The sequence below is a fragment of the Schistocerca serialis genome, chromosome 11, assembly GCF_023864345.2.
Source record: "Schistocerca serialis cubense isolate TAMUIC-IGC-003099 chromosome 11, iqSchSeri2.2, whole genome shotgun sequence".
Classification (NCBI taxonomy): domain Eukaryota; kingdom Metazoa; phylum Arthropoda; class Insecta; order Orthoptera; family Acrididae; genus Schistocerca; species Schistocerca serialis.
In genome coordinates, this window is record NC_064648.1 from 149,937,367 (window position 1) to 149,956,551 (window position 19,185).

Here is a 19,185-nt window from a genome sequence, read left to right on the forward strand (position 1 = left end):
GTTCACAGTTCTGGTTCCCAACAGGTGACGAACCTCCAGACAGCTAAATGCTACAGTGATATGCAATCGAAACGGAGTTACACAACAGCTTGGTATAAAGCAAAGGTGTTGTGTCCTGCAGGGGTATTAAATAGATATCCCCAAACAGTAACTTGTGGGTGAATGGTATCAAGAATGTGTCACTGACGTGCAAAATATAATGAAACGGGGAGATAGTGAATGGGACTAATCGGGTTCACCTATTCTTGCATTAGGTACCACAAAATTTCTGGAACATGTGAAAGTAGATTTCTTGCGATCAAACATGATGCCTTATGTCCTGAGGTCAGTGCACTGTTTCAAATGCCAGGATTTTGGGCAAACCACTCTAGCCCGTGAGGGAGGAGCCATTTGCTTCAAATGTGGTAAAGCTCTCCTCGAAAGGCGTCATTTGTTAATTTCTTCTGAATTCTGTGAATTGTTCTGAGGATCATCCTGACATGTCCTTGCATAGAATAGAGAAAGCATATTAGATCATAAACAAAGTTCCAACACAGTCTGCCATTTTACTAGCGATTAAGAGGAATTGCGGAAAGATAAACTTTCAGTGACGGCAGGTGATTCCTCGGATCAGCGCCAAATACTGTCGTAGGCCTCCTACGAAAGATGCTGATTTCTGAACTCAGTAAGGATATTCACATGGGACTCAGACAAGTCGAGGGTCTAAGTAATACTTGTTACCTGCATTCAGACTAACAAACTGCACGAAAGGCTACTTCTAAACCCTGTGAGTGACATATACATGTTGTCTGGAGAGAAAGGCTCACACATCTCGTTCAAACATCAAAAAAGTTTAGCATCACCTCAGTTCCGAGAGTTCCAGAACCTGTACAGACAACTGGAGTAGAGATCAACACAAACATCATTTCTGCCCTCTTTATTGCTCATGAAAACCACACATTGAATGTTATACCACCATACAGTGAGACCTTCACAAGTGGTGGTCCAGATTGCTATATACACCAGGACCTCTAATACCCAGTAGCACGTCCTCTTGCATTGATGAGTGCCTGTATCGTCGTGGCATACTATCCACAAGTTCATCAAGGTACTGTTGGTCCAGATTGTCCCACTCCTCAACGGCGATTCAGTGTAGATTCCTCAGAGTGGTTGGTGGGTCATATCGTCCATAAATAGCCCTTTTCAAACTATTCGAGGCATGTTCGTTAAGAGTCATGTCTGGATAAAGTGCTGGCCACTCTAGTCGAGCGATGTCGTTATCCTGTAGGAAGTAATTCGCAAGATGTGCACAATGGGGTCACGAATTGTCGTCCATGAAGACAAATGCCTTGCGAATATGCTGTTGATATGGTTGCACTACCAGTCAGGGGATGGCATTCACGTATCGTCCAGCAGTTACGGCGCCTTTCATGACCACCAGCAGCGTACGTCTGCCCCACATAATGCCACCCCAAAACAGCAGGGAACCTCCACCTTGCTGCACTCGCTGGACAGTGTGTCTAAGGCGTTCAGCCTGACCGGGTTGCCTCCAAACACATTTCTGACGATTGTCTGGTTGAAGGCAAATGTGACACTCATCGGTGAAGAGAACGTGATGCCAATTCTGAGTGATCCATTCGGCACGTTGTTGGGCCCATCTGTACCACGCTGCATGGTGTCGTGGTTGCAAAGATGGACCTCGCCATGGACGTCGGGAATGAAGTTGTGCATCATGCAGCCTATTTTGCACAGTTTGAGTCATGAGTCGTAACACGACATCCTGTGGCTGCACGAAAAGGATTATTCAACATGGTAGCGTTGTTGTCAGTGTATCTCCGAGCCATAATCCGTATGTTCCGGTCATCCACTGCTGTAGTAGCCCTTGGGCGGCCTGAGCGAGGCATGTCATCGACAGTTCCTGTCTCTCTGTATATCCTCCATGTCCTAACAACGTCGATTTGGTTCACTCAGAGATGCCTGGACACTTCTCTTGTTGAGAGCCCTTCCTGGCACAAAGTAACAATGCGGATATGAACGAAGCACGGTATTAATCGTTTAGGCGCAGATGAACTACAGACGAGTCCTGTACCACTTTCCTGGTAGAATTACTGGAACTGATCCGCTGTTGGACCCCCTCCGTCTAATAGGCGCCGCTCATGCATGGTTATTTACATCTTTGAGTGGGTTTAGTGACATCTCTGAACAGTCAAAGGAACGTCTATCTGCAGGAGTTCTGGGAACTGGGCTTATTTTTTGATGCATGTATTAGATTTAGGTGCTCCGAGGTAGACGGAGGAACTGTGACAGTGGATACCAACTTAAGTTTTACAGCAACTTGTCAGATGTGCTTGACGTGCAACTACGGAGTGACCTGTCAAGACATGTATTACTGAATACCATGTGAACAAGACTGTGTCTGTCTTGGACAACACACTGTCAATCACTGTAGTAAACACTTGCCCCTATGCAAAGGCTGTGTCTGACTCCATTTACAGACTGTCTCGCTGACTGATCTCCACTACAAAGTGTGTCCTCGAACAGCGACCCTGGAACTCCAACGCCGAATGTGAACCGTCCATTGCTGTAGGTGGCCACCACTTATCACAATGCGGAAGTCCATCTCGTTGGCAGGGCACACAGGTTGCCAATCGGGCCACACTTGTGGTGAATGGCAAACTTCAAAGTGCTGCGACGCCACATGGAAACTAGTGAGAGTTAAGAGGGGTAGGAATCACTAACCGCATTATAAATTTGAGAGCAGTGGCTGGAAAGTCTTCTGAACATGAAAATCTGGAGTTTTGAAAGTATTGTGTCAGCTCACGGCTTCTCCCCATCTGTAGTCGACCCACCAGTCCACTGGCCCTTTACAGGCATATTCCATTTCCATGTGTGGTTGTGCACCTTCTCAGTGCCTCTAGCCAATAAAGTCCTTCCCTTCTCCTACTCTGTAGGTTCCTTGCCGTTACACTCTATGAAACTCCACGTTTGGTAGCAACAGTGTTTAGTTGAAAGTTAAGCGTCACTGCCCCTCCTAGTATGGCTAGAGGCAACAGGGTTCTGTGTCACTTTGCCCAGCCCTAACGACGGTGACTTCTTTCTCGGGACTGGGGATCGCTGTTCCTGCAGTTTTACTCCTTTTCCATCTCACTCTAACCTGTGTAAAACCGCTGACATTGTTCTTCTCAGGAACAAGTATCGTGCTTTCAGCATATGCAGAAACGTGTGTCTTTGGGACCACTGGCTACTGTGGAAATGTATGACAGCAGCTAGATGGAGTACGAAGTTACCAGTTAATTCACTGAGCTGAAAATCCTACCCAGAGACAGCTGCCCTAAGTGTTTGCAGTTCACAAGCGTCTTTCATCACTGCTTAGCTCGTCCAACCAAATGCTACCATTTACGGCAGCCACCTACTTGATGTCTCCAGTTTCTGGTCTCAGAGTTCCCTCGCTGGCTTTTTATGGTCTTGAGCTTAACACAGCAGGAGTCAGTAAGTCTTCAATAGTGATAGAAGCTGAATAAATGAATTAAAATTTCTGCTGCTGCTGAGACTTGAGCCCAGGTCTCCTGCTTATGAAGCAGATGTGCTAACCATTACACGACTGCAGCAGTATAGGTGACACAGTTGCGTGGACTGCCCTAGTTTATCGCCATCAATAACGCAAACTAGAGTTCACTTCTTTGGCCCTTTTTTCCTTTCTTAAATCATCACTATTGCGGGGGCTCTCCCGTATTGGAGTAGCATCTCAGTTTTGTATGTGATGGGGAAATCATACCTGTACCTTAGGTGTAGGTGACCAAAGATAAAGTTGAGACTCATATGTCTCGAGGACCAGTTGACAACCAGATTGGCTTTATGAGGTCGGTCGGTCAGTCGATTCGGAGCAGCAGACCAAACACCGAGGTCGGCGGTCCTGTCATATTAGGGAAGGATGGGAAAAGAAGATGGCCGTACCCTTTCAAAGGAGCCATCCTGGCATTTGCGTGAAGCGATTTAGGGAAAACACAGAGAAACGTAAATTGGGATGGCCGGAAACAAGTTCAAACAGTCGTACTCTTGAACATGAGAGTAGCAGGACAAATTTTGTACAGGTCCATTATGTTAGTGTGGGTTGCCTACATCAGGGGTAGGTATGCACTCAAGGGCAAACCTATAGTTCTCCTTTGATTGACAGGTACTTAACCTATTTTTCTCCTTTGAATGACAGGTACTTAACCTATTGTTCTGCTAAAAGGATCCCTCCTTTTGATTGACAGGCACTTAACCTATTGTTCCGCCTGCCTCCCTCCTCCTCCCACCCACCCCTATGGAAACTTCACCCCTCGCTGCTACAGGTACACTTTCAAGTCTGAGTTATTTTAACAGCCCCCCTCACGATTACGAATTGATTGAGTAATTAATTAAATTGATCAGTTACTTCACCTCTCCCCCTCTGATAACCCTCTCCTGTCCCACCCTTCCTCCTGGAAATTGGCAGGAAGAAGTCTCAGTTGATCGGTCACTTGGAAGGAATTCGATTGTAGTGTATGGAATATTGTGTAAACAATTCATACAATGTATAGAATATTGTTTAGTTATTTATGGCAGTGTATGGAATATAGGTTATTTATGTTGTTAAAGAATTTGTCCAGAAATCGATTGCTGTGTATGAAATATTGTTTAAACAATTTATATACAATGTATGGTATATTGTTTATTTAAACAATTTAGGGGATTCAAGGCAATGTATGGAATATAGTTTATTTATTTATTAAAAGAATTTTTCAGGAAATCAATCACCACCCCCACCATCCCAACCCCACCCCCTGCCGCTCTCCACCCCTATCTCTACCTGGAAATTGGCAGCTCTGTGTTGGAGACGAAGGATATCATGAAGGGAAATTTAAGGGTGTATAGTTTTTTTATTTAAAAATATCAGTTTTCGGGGCTTGGATTTCACTTGCCCATCATTCTCTGCTGTTTGTAAAGATGCAGGTCTTATGAGAAGTAATTACATCAGTCCCATTTCTTTTTTTATTCCTATTGCGCAAGGAATGCCGTCACGATACACACATCACAGGTAATAACACACAGTTAAAAATCTTTCGATCGCGAAACGTGCACCGCCCGCCGTCCCCTATCCAGCGGACCGCACAGGACGCTATTGCACACGGTCCCAGGAGTCGGGGGGCACCGGCGCCCCCCCCCCCCTCCCGCCCCCCACCCCCCACCACGAAGTGGCATGGGGAAGGCGAGCCAAAGGTTGCGTTTCATTGGCAGGACACTTAGAAGCCAACGGCCATACCATGTTGAATACACCGGTTCTCGTCCGTTCACGAAGTCAAGCAACATCGGGCCCGGTTAGTACTTGGATGGGTGACCGCCTGGGAACACCGCGTGCTGTTGGCTACCCTTAATTTGCCGGCCGCGGTGGCCGTGCGGTTCTAGGCGCTACAGTCCGGAACCGCAGGACTGCAACAGTCGCAGGTTCGAATCCTGCCTCGGGCGTGGATGTGTGTGGTGACCTTAGGTTAGTTAGGTTTAAGTAGTTCTAAGTTATAGGGGACTGATGACCTAAGATGGTAAGTCACATAGTGCTCAGAGCCATTTGAACCATTTGACACTTAGAAGATTCAACAAGTCCACTAAAGAGACAGCTTACACTACACTCGTTCGTCCTCTGTTAGAATATTGCTGCGCGGTGTGGGATCCTTACCAAGTGAGATTGACGGAGGACATCGAAAGAGTCCAAAACAGAGCAGCTCGTTTTGTATTATCACATAATAGGGGAGAGAGTGTGGCAGATACGATACGCGAGTTGGGATGGAAGTCACTAAAGCAAAGACGTTTTTCGTCGCGGCGAGATCTATTTACGAAATTTCAGTCACCAACTTTCTCTTCCGAATGCGAAAATATTTTGTTGAGCCCAACCTACATAGGTAGGAATGATCATCAAAATAAAATAAGAGAAATCAGAGCTCGAACAGAAAGGTTTAGGTGTTCGTTTTTCCCGCGCGCTGTTCGGGAGTGGAATGGTAGAGAGATAGTATGATTGTGGTTCGATGAACCCTCTGCCAAGCACTTAAATGTGAATTGCAGAGTAATCATGTAGATGTAGTAGATGTAGATAAGTACAAAGAGCTAGTTGTGTTTCACAAGAACGATTTTTTTCAATCTGTACTACGTTTAGTAAATCGTTTTCTTCGAGGTAATTCATAATGTCCGGACACAGTGTATGTTCCAAAGCCCTACTGCATATCGACGTTAGTGATATGGGCCTGTAATGCTATGGAGTACTTCTATTTCCTTTTTTGGGTATTGGTGTGATTATTACAATTTTCCAGTCTTTAGGTACGGACCTTTCTGGAGCTATTTTATCAGGGGAACCTGACTATTATACAATCTGGACTGGAGGCCTTGCCTTTATTAAGTGATTTAACCTGCTTCGTTACACCAAAGATATCTACTTCTATGTTTCTCATCTTGGCAGTTGTTCTTGATTGGAATTCAGGAACATTTACTTCATCTTCTTTGGTCAAGGAGTTTCGGAACACCGTGTTTAATAATTCTCCTGTAGTGGCATTGTCATCAGTGACTTCACAGTTGTAATTGCGCAGTGAAGGTATTGATTGCGTCTTGCCGTCGGTGTGCTTAATGTATGACCACAATCTCTTTGGGTTTCCTGCCAGATTCCAAGACAGAGTTTTGTTGTAGAAATTATTAAAAGCATCTCGCATTGAAGTAGGCGCTTAGTGAAAATGTTGGCAGTTCCAGATTTGGACGATTGGGGTGCTGCTGTAGACGTGTAAGTGGTTCTCGTAAAACTGGCCTTACATTGTAATGGTCGCCTAATCGTAGATATTCCTAATTGCTGTAATCGCACTATTTCACTCCCATTTACGGAGCTTGTCAGCACTTGATGTTAGGTTTGCACCATTAAAATGCATTGTGGTAATCGCTGCTGCTTGCTGGATCGCTGCTGTGTCTCGATGCTGATGCTGGCTCTAAATCTGGTTGTCTAGGGTTAAAAACATGAGGTCCCGTGTTTTTTATGTGCTTTTGATGATAAAGAACGAGCGAAACCAATAAATATGTAAACTTCAAATATTTATTACTTTGGTGGCCATCTTAATTCCACTGTCCACCAAAGACCATGACACAACACAAAGTGGTACTTCCTTTACATGTTCTTTGCATTGTTTATCCACCTCAAACAATAACACACAAACACACTTTACCAAAGTGACATTCCGACTGCGTCCGACCCTTCTTGCTGCTTGTATTTACAACATTGTCAAAGAACTACTAAAAAGAGATATAGTTTATAAGTCACATGTACATCTGTTATCGTAATTTGTGCAGAAAAGTTATTAATTTGCATCGAGTGACATAATTTAACATGTTATTAAAATGACAGACAGATTTGTTGACTTGACAGAATAATTCTTTGTTACATAAAGGCCGTTTTTTAGTAGTTTGTCTGTTGACTTCTCTAATTTGCATAAATAAGTAAGTAACATGAATTATTAAGAATTACATACTGAGTGAAAACGCTCCTAGTAAACAAATAGGTTTCACTGGGTGATTTTTATTTAAGAAGATCCAAAATACCTAAGTCGTCCACTATTTTTCGTACTTCATATTAATTATTTAAGATGAACTTAGTGTTTTTACATGATGACATTTGCTGTATCAGTGATCAAGTGATATTAACTTTTGTGTGGGTCAGTTATTCAGTATAATTTAATGGTTGGTTGGTTGTTTCGGGGAAGGAGACCAGACAGCGAGGTCATCGGTCTCATCGGATTAGGGAAGGACGGGGAAGGAAGTCGGCCGTGCCCTTTGAAAGGAATCATCCCGGCATTTGCCTGGAGCGATTTAGGGAAATCACGGAAAACCTAAATCAGGATGGCCGGACGCGGGATTGAACCGTCGTCCTCCCGAATGCGAGTCCAGTGTCTAACCACTGCGCCACCTCGCTCGGTATAATTTAATGGGTCGACTGTTTATGGAGACATGTTATGCAATCATTGTTAACATACACAATAACTTTTCTATAGTCATAAATAGTCGTTAAACTGGTTGAATTTGGAGGGTATCGCATACTTCCGTAAAGTAAAGCCTTTAATATGTTCCGTTACAACATGCCGGGAGAAACTCGTTTTACTGTGTTTTCCTTGTTTCATAGAATTTAGTAATGTGATAGTCTCCATACTGAAAACACTTTCACAGCAGTGAACGCCGCGATTCTGTGTGCCAGGCTGTGCATATAGGGCGCCAGGGAGCTGGTAACGCGCGCGCGCGCGCGGGTGTGTGTGTGTGTGTGTGTGTGTGTGTGTGTGTGTGTAAACAGTGTTGTGTCCCGCAGGGTGATGGCCAACTACGTGATGTGGCGGGCGGCAGAGGCCTCGGTCCCCTACACGACGGAGGAGCTGCGCAGCCGCCAGCTCGAGTACGAGTCCACTGTGTCTGGAAAGACGGAGCGGGAGCCCCGCTGGAAGGAATGCATCGACGTCGTCGCCGATCGGTGAGTGTCACACAGCTTCATCGGCACACTGAGTCCTACCAAAGTTTATTTCTTGTGCAACGTAATCGAGCACCCGTCACTAGACACCCAAACCGACAACGCCGGTGGATTTTGTAAGGTGCCTCCTACGTGAGGAAGACATTCTTATCAGTTTTAATAAATTATTGTCTCTTATTGATGTATTCACGATAGTTAGGAAGTGCTGTAGTCCATAGCCGGCCATGAACCGGAGAGCATTTCCCACGCTGGCCGGCTAGGCGACGAAGCGACCATATGTCGCGCGTAGTTGGGTGGGGCTCGGCGCTGGGCCGTAGCAACAGGCGTCAGCCTGGGAAATATACGTGACGGGAAGTACCGCCATCTTGGCGCCAAAGTCACCGATTTTGTTTATTTATATTTAATAATTAAAGTCATTTATGACAACATGAATACTAGGAGGAGCCTCTGGATGTTTAAAACTATTTATCATAATTTTGCCTCGTTAAAATTCACACCCGTTCATTAACAAATGCATATCTTAATAAGTACGAACTTGATCGGGAATCCACGAACTGTGACGAGACTAGTAAGAGATACGGACTGCGCGCCAAAGTCGGCAGTCTCCGTTAAGAGCTCTTCCTGTCTTGTTCGATGGTAGCTGTGCTCTTGGTTACGAGTAGTTTGTGACACGAGTGTTTCATTATTGATCTAATAGGAATGAAAGTGATATTATGGCATTTTGGATGTTAATTTCGCGTAAATAGAGACCCCAAAGTTGATCGACAGCAATTTCAGATAATTAGCTTCCACCGACAGAGACATCCAATGCGCCAATGAAGAATCTGCACGGGACGACATTTACGAGAGCTGCACCACGCACAGGTAGGAGGAAATCCGACGACACGACCCACCGAGGCGGATCGAGGAAGGTCCGACTTACATTCGCAAATTCCGGGTGGAAATGCTGACCAGTCGTACTGTACGTCACATATACCACCCTCTACGGACTCGCGGCTAAGCTGAGTAATAACAGTTTAGAAGCGAGGGGATCTTCCAATTTCCGTACCTCATTTAATATTGTCTTGTCCGGGTTTCCAGCTCCAGAGCATTGTCGTCGTCATCGTCACTGTTCTTCTTGTTGCTGATGTGGTCGTAAGTCCAAAGACTGATTCGATGCAGCTGTCCACAGTACTCTGCCCTACGCAAGCCTCTTCATCTCAGCTTAACTTTCCCAACTTACATCCATGTGAAGATGTTTACTGTATTTTAGACTTGTTCTCGGAAGGCTTTGGGAGCCGAATCCAGAGAATCTGCCAACGATGGCACGAAAAAAGTGCAATTACCACTGGCTGAACAAGTTTATCTACCAAAGATTAATATCATGTATATTCCAATGTGGACTGAAACAAAACCTAAAATAACTCACTTCTTGAAATATAACAATAACACGCTCTAAGACAAATAAATGATGTGCCATTGAGGAATTATCGGAATGGGACATAAACTGGTAGATGTGATGTGCATGTGCATGCAAGCGAATGATTAGTTTCATAAAAAATGGATGATTCATTCAAGAGGAAGAGCTTCAGAAATTGAGCAAGTCAATAACGGGTTGGTCCACCTCTGGCCTTTATACAAAGTAATTATTGGGCTTGACACTGACTGGTATAGTTGTCCAGTGTCCTCCTGGGGGGATATCATCCCAAAGTCTGAAGCATTACATCGTCAAAGTCCCGAGCTGGTCGGAGGGCCCTGACCATAATGCTCGAAGTATTCTCGATTGGGGGGAGATCCGGCAACCTCGCTGGTTGAGGTACGGTTTGGCAAGCATGAAGAGGAGCAGTAGAATGTCTCGCCGTTGGCAGGCGGGCATTACCTTGCTGAAATGTAAGCCCAGGATGGCTCGCCACGAAGGGGAACAAAACGGACCGTAGAATGTCGTCGACGTACCTGCTACGAAATGAAACGACACCCCAGACCATCAGTAGTGCTCGTCAGGCCATACAGTGGGCGACAGTCGAGCCGGTATCCCGCCACAGTCCGGCGGGCTTCCAGACACATCACGGCTGGTCGTAGGGGCTCAGTTCGAAACGGGACCAACGTTAAAGAGAATTCTACTCCAGTGAGTGAGATTCCAAGCTGACTATGCCCAACGCCATTACAGACAGTCGCGTTGGTGTAAAGAGGTCAGTGGTAAATGGAGCAAGGGGCACCGTGAGCGCAGCCCCCTCTCTGTGAGCTGTCTGCTAGTGACCCATGTGCTCACTGAAGAACCTGTCACACATCGGATTGGTGATAATGACGAATCCAGGGCTCTGAGTGCCCCTCTGACGATAGCCCAGTCCTCTCGTTCTGTCATCTCTGTACGTGACCCCTTTCTTCTCGACGATGTGGTCGGCCACAGTTCACCCATTCCTGCCGGCATTGTCGTATAGTGGTATCACTCCTGTTTAAATGTCGAGCGATTGGCCGATTACTCCGACTGGATTCTTTGAGCCAAACTAAGTGTCCTCTCTCGAATGCTGATATACCAGGTGATCAAAAAGTCAGTATAAAATTGAAAACTGAATAAATCACAGAATAATGTAGATAGAGAGGTACAAATAGACAGACATGCTTGGAATGACATGGGGTTTTATTAGAACCAAAAAGATACAAACGTTCAAAAAATGTCTGACAGATGGCGCTTCATCTGATCAGGATAGCAATAATTAACATAACAAAGTAAGACAAAGCAAAGATGATGTTCTTTACAGGAAATGCTCAATATGTTCACCATTGTTCCTCAACAATAGCTGTAGTCGAGGAATAATGTTGTGAACAGCACTGTAAAGCATGTCCGGAGTTATGTGAGGCATTGGTGTCGGATGTTGTCTTTCAGCATCCCTGGAGATGTCGGTCGATCACGATACACTTGCGACTTCAGGTAACCCCAAAGCCAATAATCACACGGAATGAGGTCTGGGGACCTGGGAGGCCAAGCATGACGAAAGTGGCGGCTGAGCACACGATCATCACCAAACGACACGCACAACAGATCTTTCACGCGTCTAGCAATACTTTTTTTTGTTCTAATAAAACCCCATGTCATTCCAAGCATGTGTGTCAATTTTTACCTCTCTATCTGCATTATTCCGTGGTTTATTAAGTTTCCAAATTTATACTGACTTTTTCATCACCCAGTATGTGTGTATTCCTCACACACGTCCCTGTAACGCGCAGTTGCTATCCAATTGACTACCTGGAATGAAATTTGGAAAGACTTTGTGCCCTGGTATCGACATGTGCCACAGTCACCATACTTGCCAGCTGCCCAGTGAATTTGCGTTGCAGCGCCACATGCTCATCCGTTGGCCATCAAAGTTTACACTTTCACATTCTATGTCAATACCTATATGAATATTAGCTTTTTTTTTCTTTTACCCTTTTTCGTTACAGCATCAGTGTGCGTCTTCTTTCTCGTCGACTGTATTTCCGGTGGCTGAACGCCAGTTAGATCGTCACTGAGTCTGTGCTCATTAAATACAAACATCGTAGAAGTTACAGTCTTACAGTGAAACTCCTCATAGTTAGTTCCAACTGACTGAAAAAGGTCCCGTAGGGTGCTCAAAGTACCAACTGAATGAACAAAATTTCAGTCATGTAGGGAGCAAAATTTTCCAAGTCCAGCGTGTAGCCATTTGAAAGTTAAACAGAATTAAATTTACAAGTCCATAATCCTGCCACAATAAATGTGTCCTCGTCTTCTTTGGTGGGGACGCCACTAACACTATATCCACAGCTGACAAGTCCCGGGATCACAAAGTCGGACGCGAATGGCAGTGACGCTGTGGAGGTGGCTCTCGAGTGAGAATCCTCGTTAAGGGCATCCTTGCAGAATTCGCGCCCGGCCCAGGAAACTCACTCGAAGCAAACAGAGCTGCCCCAGCCGGAGTGCTGCCCTATATACCATTTGGCTCTAGGATAGAGCTGGGCCTATTTTCGATCACATCTCTTGCAGAAGAGAACAGGTCCAGCCTCCAGCGGCAGTCGGGTCGCATCCTGGTCGACGGAAAATGTGTGGCTTATGTCTTACAGAAAATTGTCTCCTGTAAGTTAGGCATCTTTGAAGCGCTGATTTGATGCCAGTTGCTGACGTCATAAATGTGAAGCCTCAATATAGAGGGTTGTTCATAAAATTGCAATTAATTATTTCAGTGTCTAATGCTCCTCTTTTCTCGAGAATGATTTTTGACAGTTATAAATTATTATTTACTTTTATTTCAGAAAGAGTGGAAATGCATATCTTAAATGGACACTAAGCTCAAACGGAACATTAAAAGTTTTTACATTGATTTCTTTTTCTTGATTTTTCAATTTGCTCTTTACATCTGAGGAAGTCCATTGTGATGGTGTGCTCTTGTACCAAACTAATACCGAATATCATTGTCATTTACCTATCATAGAAACTTCGTAAAATTATGTAGTTGTAGACAAACTTGCTCATTTATGGACGACAATGGAACACAAAATTTAGCAGCTCTAACCATTGTGGGAAATTTCCAAATTTAATACAAGCAAACTCTGTACCATCACAGTCCGCGTTTACAACTTTTACCTCCCTCCACGCTTCCCTTCATTACCAAACTGAAGATTCCTTGCTGCCTCAAGATCTGCCCTGTCAAATGAGCCTTTATTTTAATCATGTTGTGCCAAGGATTTCCTTTTTCCTCAGTTTGATTCAGTACCTTCCCATTAGTTAGTGGATGTGTTCACTTAATCTCCTGCATTTCTTCTGTAGCAGTACATTTCGGTATCCCCCATTCACTTCTTGTCTGAACTGCTCACTGTGCAAGTTTCATTTCCATACAAACCTAGGCTTCAGACAAATACCTTCAGAAAACACTTCCTAACACTTAAACTTATATTCAAAGTTAACTAATTCCTCTTCTCAGAAATGCTCATGGTTTTTTATTGCTGATGCCAGTTTCAATTTTAAGTCCCCTCTACATTGTCCATCATCAGTTATTTTGCTGCCTAAATACCAAAACTGATCTACTACTGTCCATTTCCATAATTCCATCTTGTGTAAATGAAATGGGACGACAGCTGGTCGAAGACTTAAAGAAAAAACGTGCCAAAAGCTGTAATTTTATTTCATAATTTTATTTAGCTACCAATTTTGGTGCGTCATTGGCACCATCTTCAGGCTCTATCTATATGAACTTGCTAGACAAGTCATCTAAATGCGTGTGCTATGATAGGAATCGCTGTATCCAACTGTTTTCCATAAACTTCTTCTCAGTAGATGTGGGCCCTTCATACATCTAATGACAATTGTTGTTAGATATATGAAGAGGGTATCCGTTCTTTCAGACATGTCCTAAAGAACAGGTACTCTCTTCATATAGATAAGGCTTACCGCCCAATGGTCTTCTTCAGTGCGGATGGACTCACACATTGCTCAAACTCTTACAGGAATCGGTAGATTGACTGCTGCAAGTAATGAGTATAGTGGGCAGTGGCACTACAAATCTACAAATGTAGTGTGTGGACACTAAGTTGGAAGTGTGGGTCTCACGGGGAGGGGGAGGGACTGCCAGAGATCAGTTCCTGTAGTCGCACTATTCTCTGTATCCTCGATGGCTCGGTTGGATAGAGTGTCTGCCATGTAAGCAAGAGAGATCCCGGGTTCAAGTTCCGGTCGGGGCACATATTTTCAACTGTTCCCATTGATATTTGTCAATCCCTGTAAGCATCTGCTGGTCTGGATTTCATTGTAATTTCACTGTCGTTAGGGGTGTGACGGGTCCACATCTTCCAAGCAAGAAGGAGTCCATGGAAACCACCAAAACTGGTTGTGAAATAAAATTATGGAATAAAATTACGGCTGTTGGTATCTGATGTCTTCGAGGCTGTTGTTAAGGTCTAATTTCCTGCCTAATTACCAGAGAATTGGCTCATTTAATGTGACTACATTCCATTATACTTGTTTTACTTTCACTGGTATTCATCTCACAGTCTGTATCTGTTCCAATCAACAATTCTTGCAAGTACGAGCTTTGCCATCCGACAGAATCCTTGCATCAGTAGCAAACATCAAAGTTTTCATTTCTTCTCCCTGAGCTTTCATATCCAAATTTCCCCTCTCTTTCAGACAGAATGGTAGTGTCGTTGGCAAAACTTAATGTTTTTATTTCTTCTCGCTGAATTTAAATTTTCTTTCCAAATTTCATCTCGGTTATCTCTATTGTGTGCTCAATGTACAAACTAAATAACGCCGTACATCATGGAGAGGCTACAACTCTGTCTCACTCCTTTCTCAACTGCTGCCTCCCCTTCAACTCTTACAACTGCAATTTGATTTCCACACGTAATTCTGGTATTTTTATATGACCGTATTGTGCACATACAGTTGTATTAAAACCCCCACCTGTAGTGGTGTTCCACAGTAGTTCCCTCGTATTTCTGCTGGCCGTGTCACATTTGAAGTTGTTGGTGCGAGAGTGAATTATCTCATGTTCCAGCCTGTATCTGTCTGTGGGCTCGATATTCGTGCGAAAGTACTTCAACAAGGAAGCCAAGAAGGTGGCACTCGAGATGGTGGACGACATCCGCCAGGAGTTCTTGCACATCCTGCAGGAACTGGACTGGATGGACGAGGGAACCAGGTATGTCTCAGCCATTGAGTCTGTAAAAAGCAGTTTTAGTACAGTAATGTCCTATCTGAAAATAAGTACTCTGACAGAAATGGGCAGTGTTTCTCCCTGAAGAGTCCTGATATACCCAGCTAAAGCCCGGTTCACACCGGAGGGAGTGGAAGTGAATACAAGCGAACTAGCATTTGCAGATTTTTCGCACTGTCTGCTACCATTAGCTCTTATCTGTGAACAAGCATTTGCAGTGGAGGGATGGAAGGGAGTGCAAGATAAAGAGCACAGCCTGTGAAGTCTGTGTTATTGTGTATGGCGCTAACACCACTGTGCTATATTTTGAAATTTTTTGTACGAAGTTCCGAAACTGGCAAGACATGTTTAAAGTATTTTTTGTTACAATTTCAAATCTGATTTTCTTCTTTTTTTGTATTGTGTCAGATTCTTGTAAAAATCAAGCTGGAGTTTCTTAGTAGAAATCAATTTTTTTTCGAACGGGAACATTTTTAATTGCATTAGAAACAAATTATTAGTTTTGTAAAACTGTACAGAACCACTAAAAACTGTGTTAGAGTACATTGAACGCCACAAAGTAATAGACTTGGAAACTGAGTAATCTTTTTGTAGTCTGTAACTGGCAATGCGAGATGTGAGCAAAAGCAACACCCTGTGTCCGTCCACATACAGACGGTGGCGGGACCTCGGCTGTTCAGTACAGAAAATCGAATCAAAACACTCTTCAGCCGTCAATATTTTCAGTTGTTATTTTCTTTGAGCCACCAGGTACAGCAATATATTATGCCACTTTCAGGATCCTCGAACAACGTGCAGGAAGATTCTTACCTCTGCTCCAGTCAAAACAGGAACCAGTATTCAGTGACCGGTATCCGTATATCTTTGACACAGTGATTCCTCCAAATATTACTTGCCGACCAAATCATGTCAGTACACAATAGTTGAGCAGATGGCTGATGGGGAGGGACTGCCGATGTTACATGTAATACAGCAAAAAGACAGAGTTAACTGCTACACACTGTAGGAGCTCGGTGTCCAACACCCATTGCTGTACGATGACACCATACACACACATCAAAAGAAGTTTTGCATCGCCCCAGTTCCCAGAACTCCTGAAAATATACATTGACTGTAGATACTGTATCACAGGTACAGTATCGTTGACTGTTCAGAGATGTCACTAAACCCGCCCAAAGATGTAAACAACGATGCATGAGCAGCGCCTATTGTTCCAGTTATTCAACCAGGAAGAAGGTACACGGCTCGTGATGTCTGTAGTTCAATCATGCCTAGACAGTCAATACCGCTGCACTCCTCTTCTTATAATTGCCACATGGTTATTTTTTTTCACAATTCACATCACTAGGAACTGAACACTTGTTTCTACAAAAGTTGAAGATGCTCCAAAGTGTGTTTCACGGTACGTTGTGCTGAGAAATGAATTTTATGAAAAAATTCCGATACACTGCACCGTTTCTGAGTTCATTAATATTAAAATTAGGCTGTCAGGCCAATGCATGCGCAAATTCGAGCGGCTCGCCAGAGATGGTGTCAACAAACGTTTGGTTCCCTAAAACCAAATAAGAGGGTGATACAATAATTGGACACAGGACGGTAGTAAGCATCAAACCCGAACCAAAGGCCTGCTATATCTGTAGCAAATTTGATTGTATTTGATTTAGGGGTTGTGGGGGAGATCCTAGACATATACGCACACAGCTGTGTGTATATAACAGATTATGCAGAAACAGACAATATAGACTACTTGACTTGAGTGATTTTGAAAAAGCTAATATTGATAAAGAAGATTACGCTACAATTGAAAATGATTTCGAAAACAAGTTTGAAGGAGGACGATAAAAGTGAAGTTGACAGAGCCTAGACTATCACAGAATGGTTAAAATTAATGTAGGTTAATCATTTTGTGTCAATTCATTTTCAGATTTTACAAGTGTGTACCTGTGTGCATTAGAATTGTTTTGATTTGGGAGAAGGAGAGCTGAAATGTATGTGTTTTGTTTATTGTAATGTGTAACAAAAAGTATATTAAGCGGATTATAGATTTTTAAACTCAAAGATCATAGAGCAAAGAATATATACAGTCATCCATCTTTTTTGCTGAAGAGTCTGCTACTGACATACTGGGGCAGCACCTTCCCCTCCCCCTCCCCCTCGCCCTCCTTCTCCTCCTGTTCTTCCTCCTGTGCCCTGACTCTGTCCATGAACACCGCCCTCTCTTTGCGTCCATCTCCTCCTTCCCGTTTCTGTAGTACTATTCTAAACATAAAGCAATAATGTTCACGAAATCATCTTATGCCTCAACACAATTTGCCTGTTTGCTAGCAATGTTTCACTATTCTATCTATTATATATATCAGTGGTTCCCAACAAGTTGTCTGCAGACCACCAGGGGTCTGCAAGCTATTCCAGAGGGGTCCGCAAGATGCTATTAGGATAAAAAATATATTAAATATATTTTCATATTAACAGAATCTTCCATCAGTTCTTGGTAGAACTACATTATAATAAATGAAAAGCCCCAGTTTGCTTTTGTTCTACAATATCCTAGACATATACGCACACAGCTGTGTGCGTATATGTAGAACAAAAGCAAACTGGGGCTTTTCATTTATTAAATATATTTCGTATGCTAACAGATTTTTTTGTTTCGTCCACTTCCTGCATGAGCAGAGCTTTAGCGAACGCTAACTTCTGTGTGTAGTGTCTTCCTAGAGCCAACTGACACTAGCACACTCTATTTTTTGTAAGGAGTTTGTTATACTAAACACCCAGATTTGCAGACAAAGATTTTGAGCAATAATCAAAAATTTAACAATAACAATAATGGCTAAATTGAAAAAGTTTTAAGCTCAATATTTTTCAAATGATGAATATGTCAATGTTTTTTCTAAGTACCAAAAATAGAAAACGTAGAAAAAGAATTTAACTTTTTTAGGTAATTGATACTGTTATATGACAAGGTACCAATCATGCTCGATGATGGGGTCCTCGAGAAAATTTTGTTGGGAACCCCTAATATATATAATTATACATTAAAAAGTATGTATCCAAACATTTATTAAAGTAATGAGTAAAAACTAGAAGTAAATCAGTAAGGTACATTTTGAGATTTTTGATAAGAATGTTTTCCCCTTGTACCTTGTATATTGCACACAAACACTGAATATATATGTGTGTAATATACATTGAGTTTTTACTCATTATTGTAATAAACATATACACCCATACTTTTTAATATATAAATATATATGTAAGAAAGATACAATAGTCAAACATTGCTAGCAATAAATTCAGTTTGAGCACTGAAAGGAAACTGTAATTTCTCCCTATACCTATCATTGGTTACCTGAAACTACACACACACACACACTAAAAAGTATACATATATTAAAAATTACATACCTAAAAACATGCCCATATTAGAATGCAACTTTGTGTCAAAATTCCAAAGCAACCAGTGAATAACTTCCTATTTGGTCTAATAAATGACAATTTGCTATAACTGTGGAGAAACGTAAGTTGATGCAGGGGGTGGGAAAGACAATCATGTAATGGTCAGATACATTATTAGTGGTGTGGTGTTTTAAGTATCTATATTCCAATTACAATTACTTGATAGCTGACGTCTCCACTTGCCATAACATTGTTGCCGCATCGGCTGTCGGCTACCGCTCGGTTATTATAGGTGACACTCAGACGGGGTGGGGAATTTTGTAGATGCTGTTAATGCGCAATGCAGAGCAATGCTAGAAGCAGCCGCTGCGAGGTTACGACAGAGATGCGAGGTGCTGTGTCCACAGCTGACTTTGTGACCGATGACTGAGCTGCGGCAGATGATGGGCTTTGTAGCCCTGAACTGAAACTCGTGTCCTAACCTATCCACAACCTCGTGATATGCTATGTATCTGTGAAAACAGCTGTCAACAACCAGCGGCAGAATTAAAATCTTTATTGCTTCGTTCACGGTGATTAAAGCTGACCTCTGCAAGCAAACTGAAGACTGAAATATTTCAGTTTCAGTGCTAAAAGCAGACTGTAATTTCTCGCTGTCAT

At 43.1% G+C, this 19,185-nt stretch overlaps 1 protein-coding gene and 1 pseudogene across 1 annotated transcript in view; both read left to right on the forward strand.

Annotated features, from left to right (window-relative positions):
• The window catches only part of LOC126427352 (neprilysin-2-like), a 292,261-nt gene that overhangs the window by 217,860 nt on the left and 55,216 nt on the right, over positions 1 to 19,185 (forward strand). The window contains exons 9-10 of the mRNA XM_050089684.1: positions 8,327 to 8,485; positions 14,971 to 15,114. Of these exons, the coding sequence (XP_049945641.1) occupies positions 8,327 to 8,485; positions 14,971 to 15,114 (303 nt within the window). The remainder of the gene's footprint in view (positions 1 to 8,326; positions 8,486 to 14,970; positions 15,115 to 19,185) is intronic.
• On the forward strand, positions 5,250 to 5,367 carry LOC126427439 (5S ribosomal RNA; annotated as a pseudogene).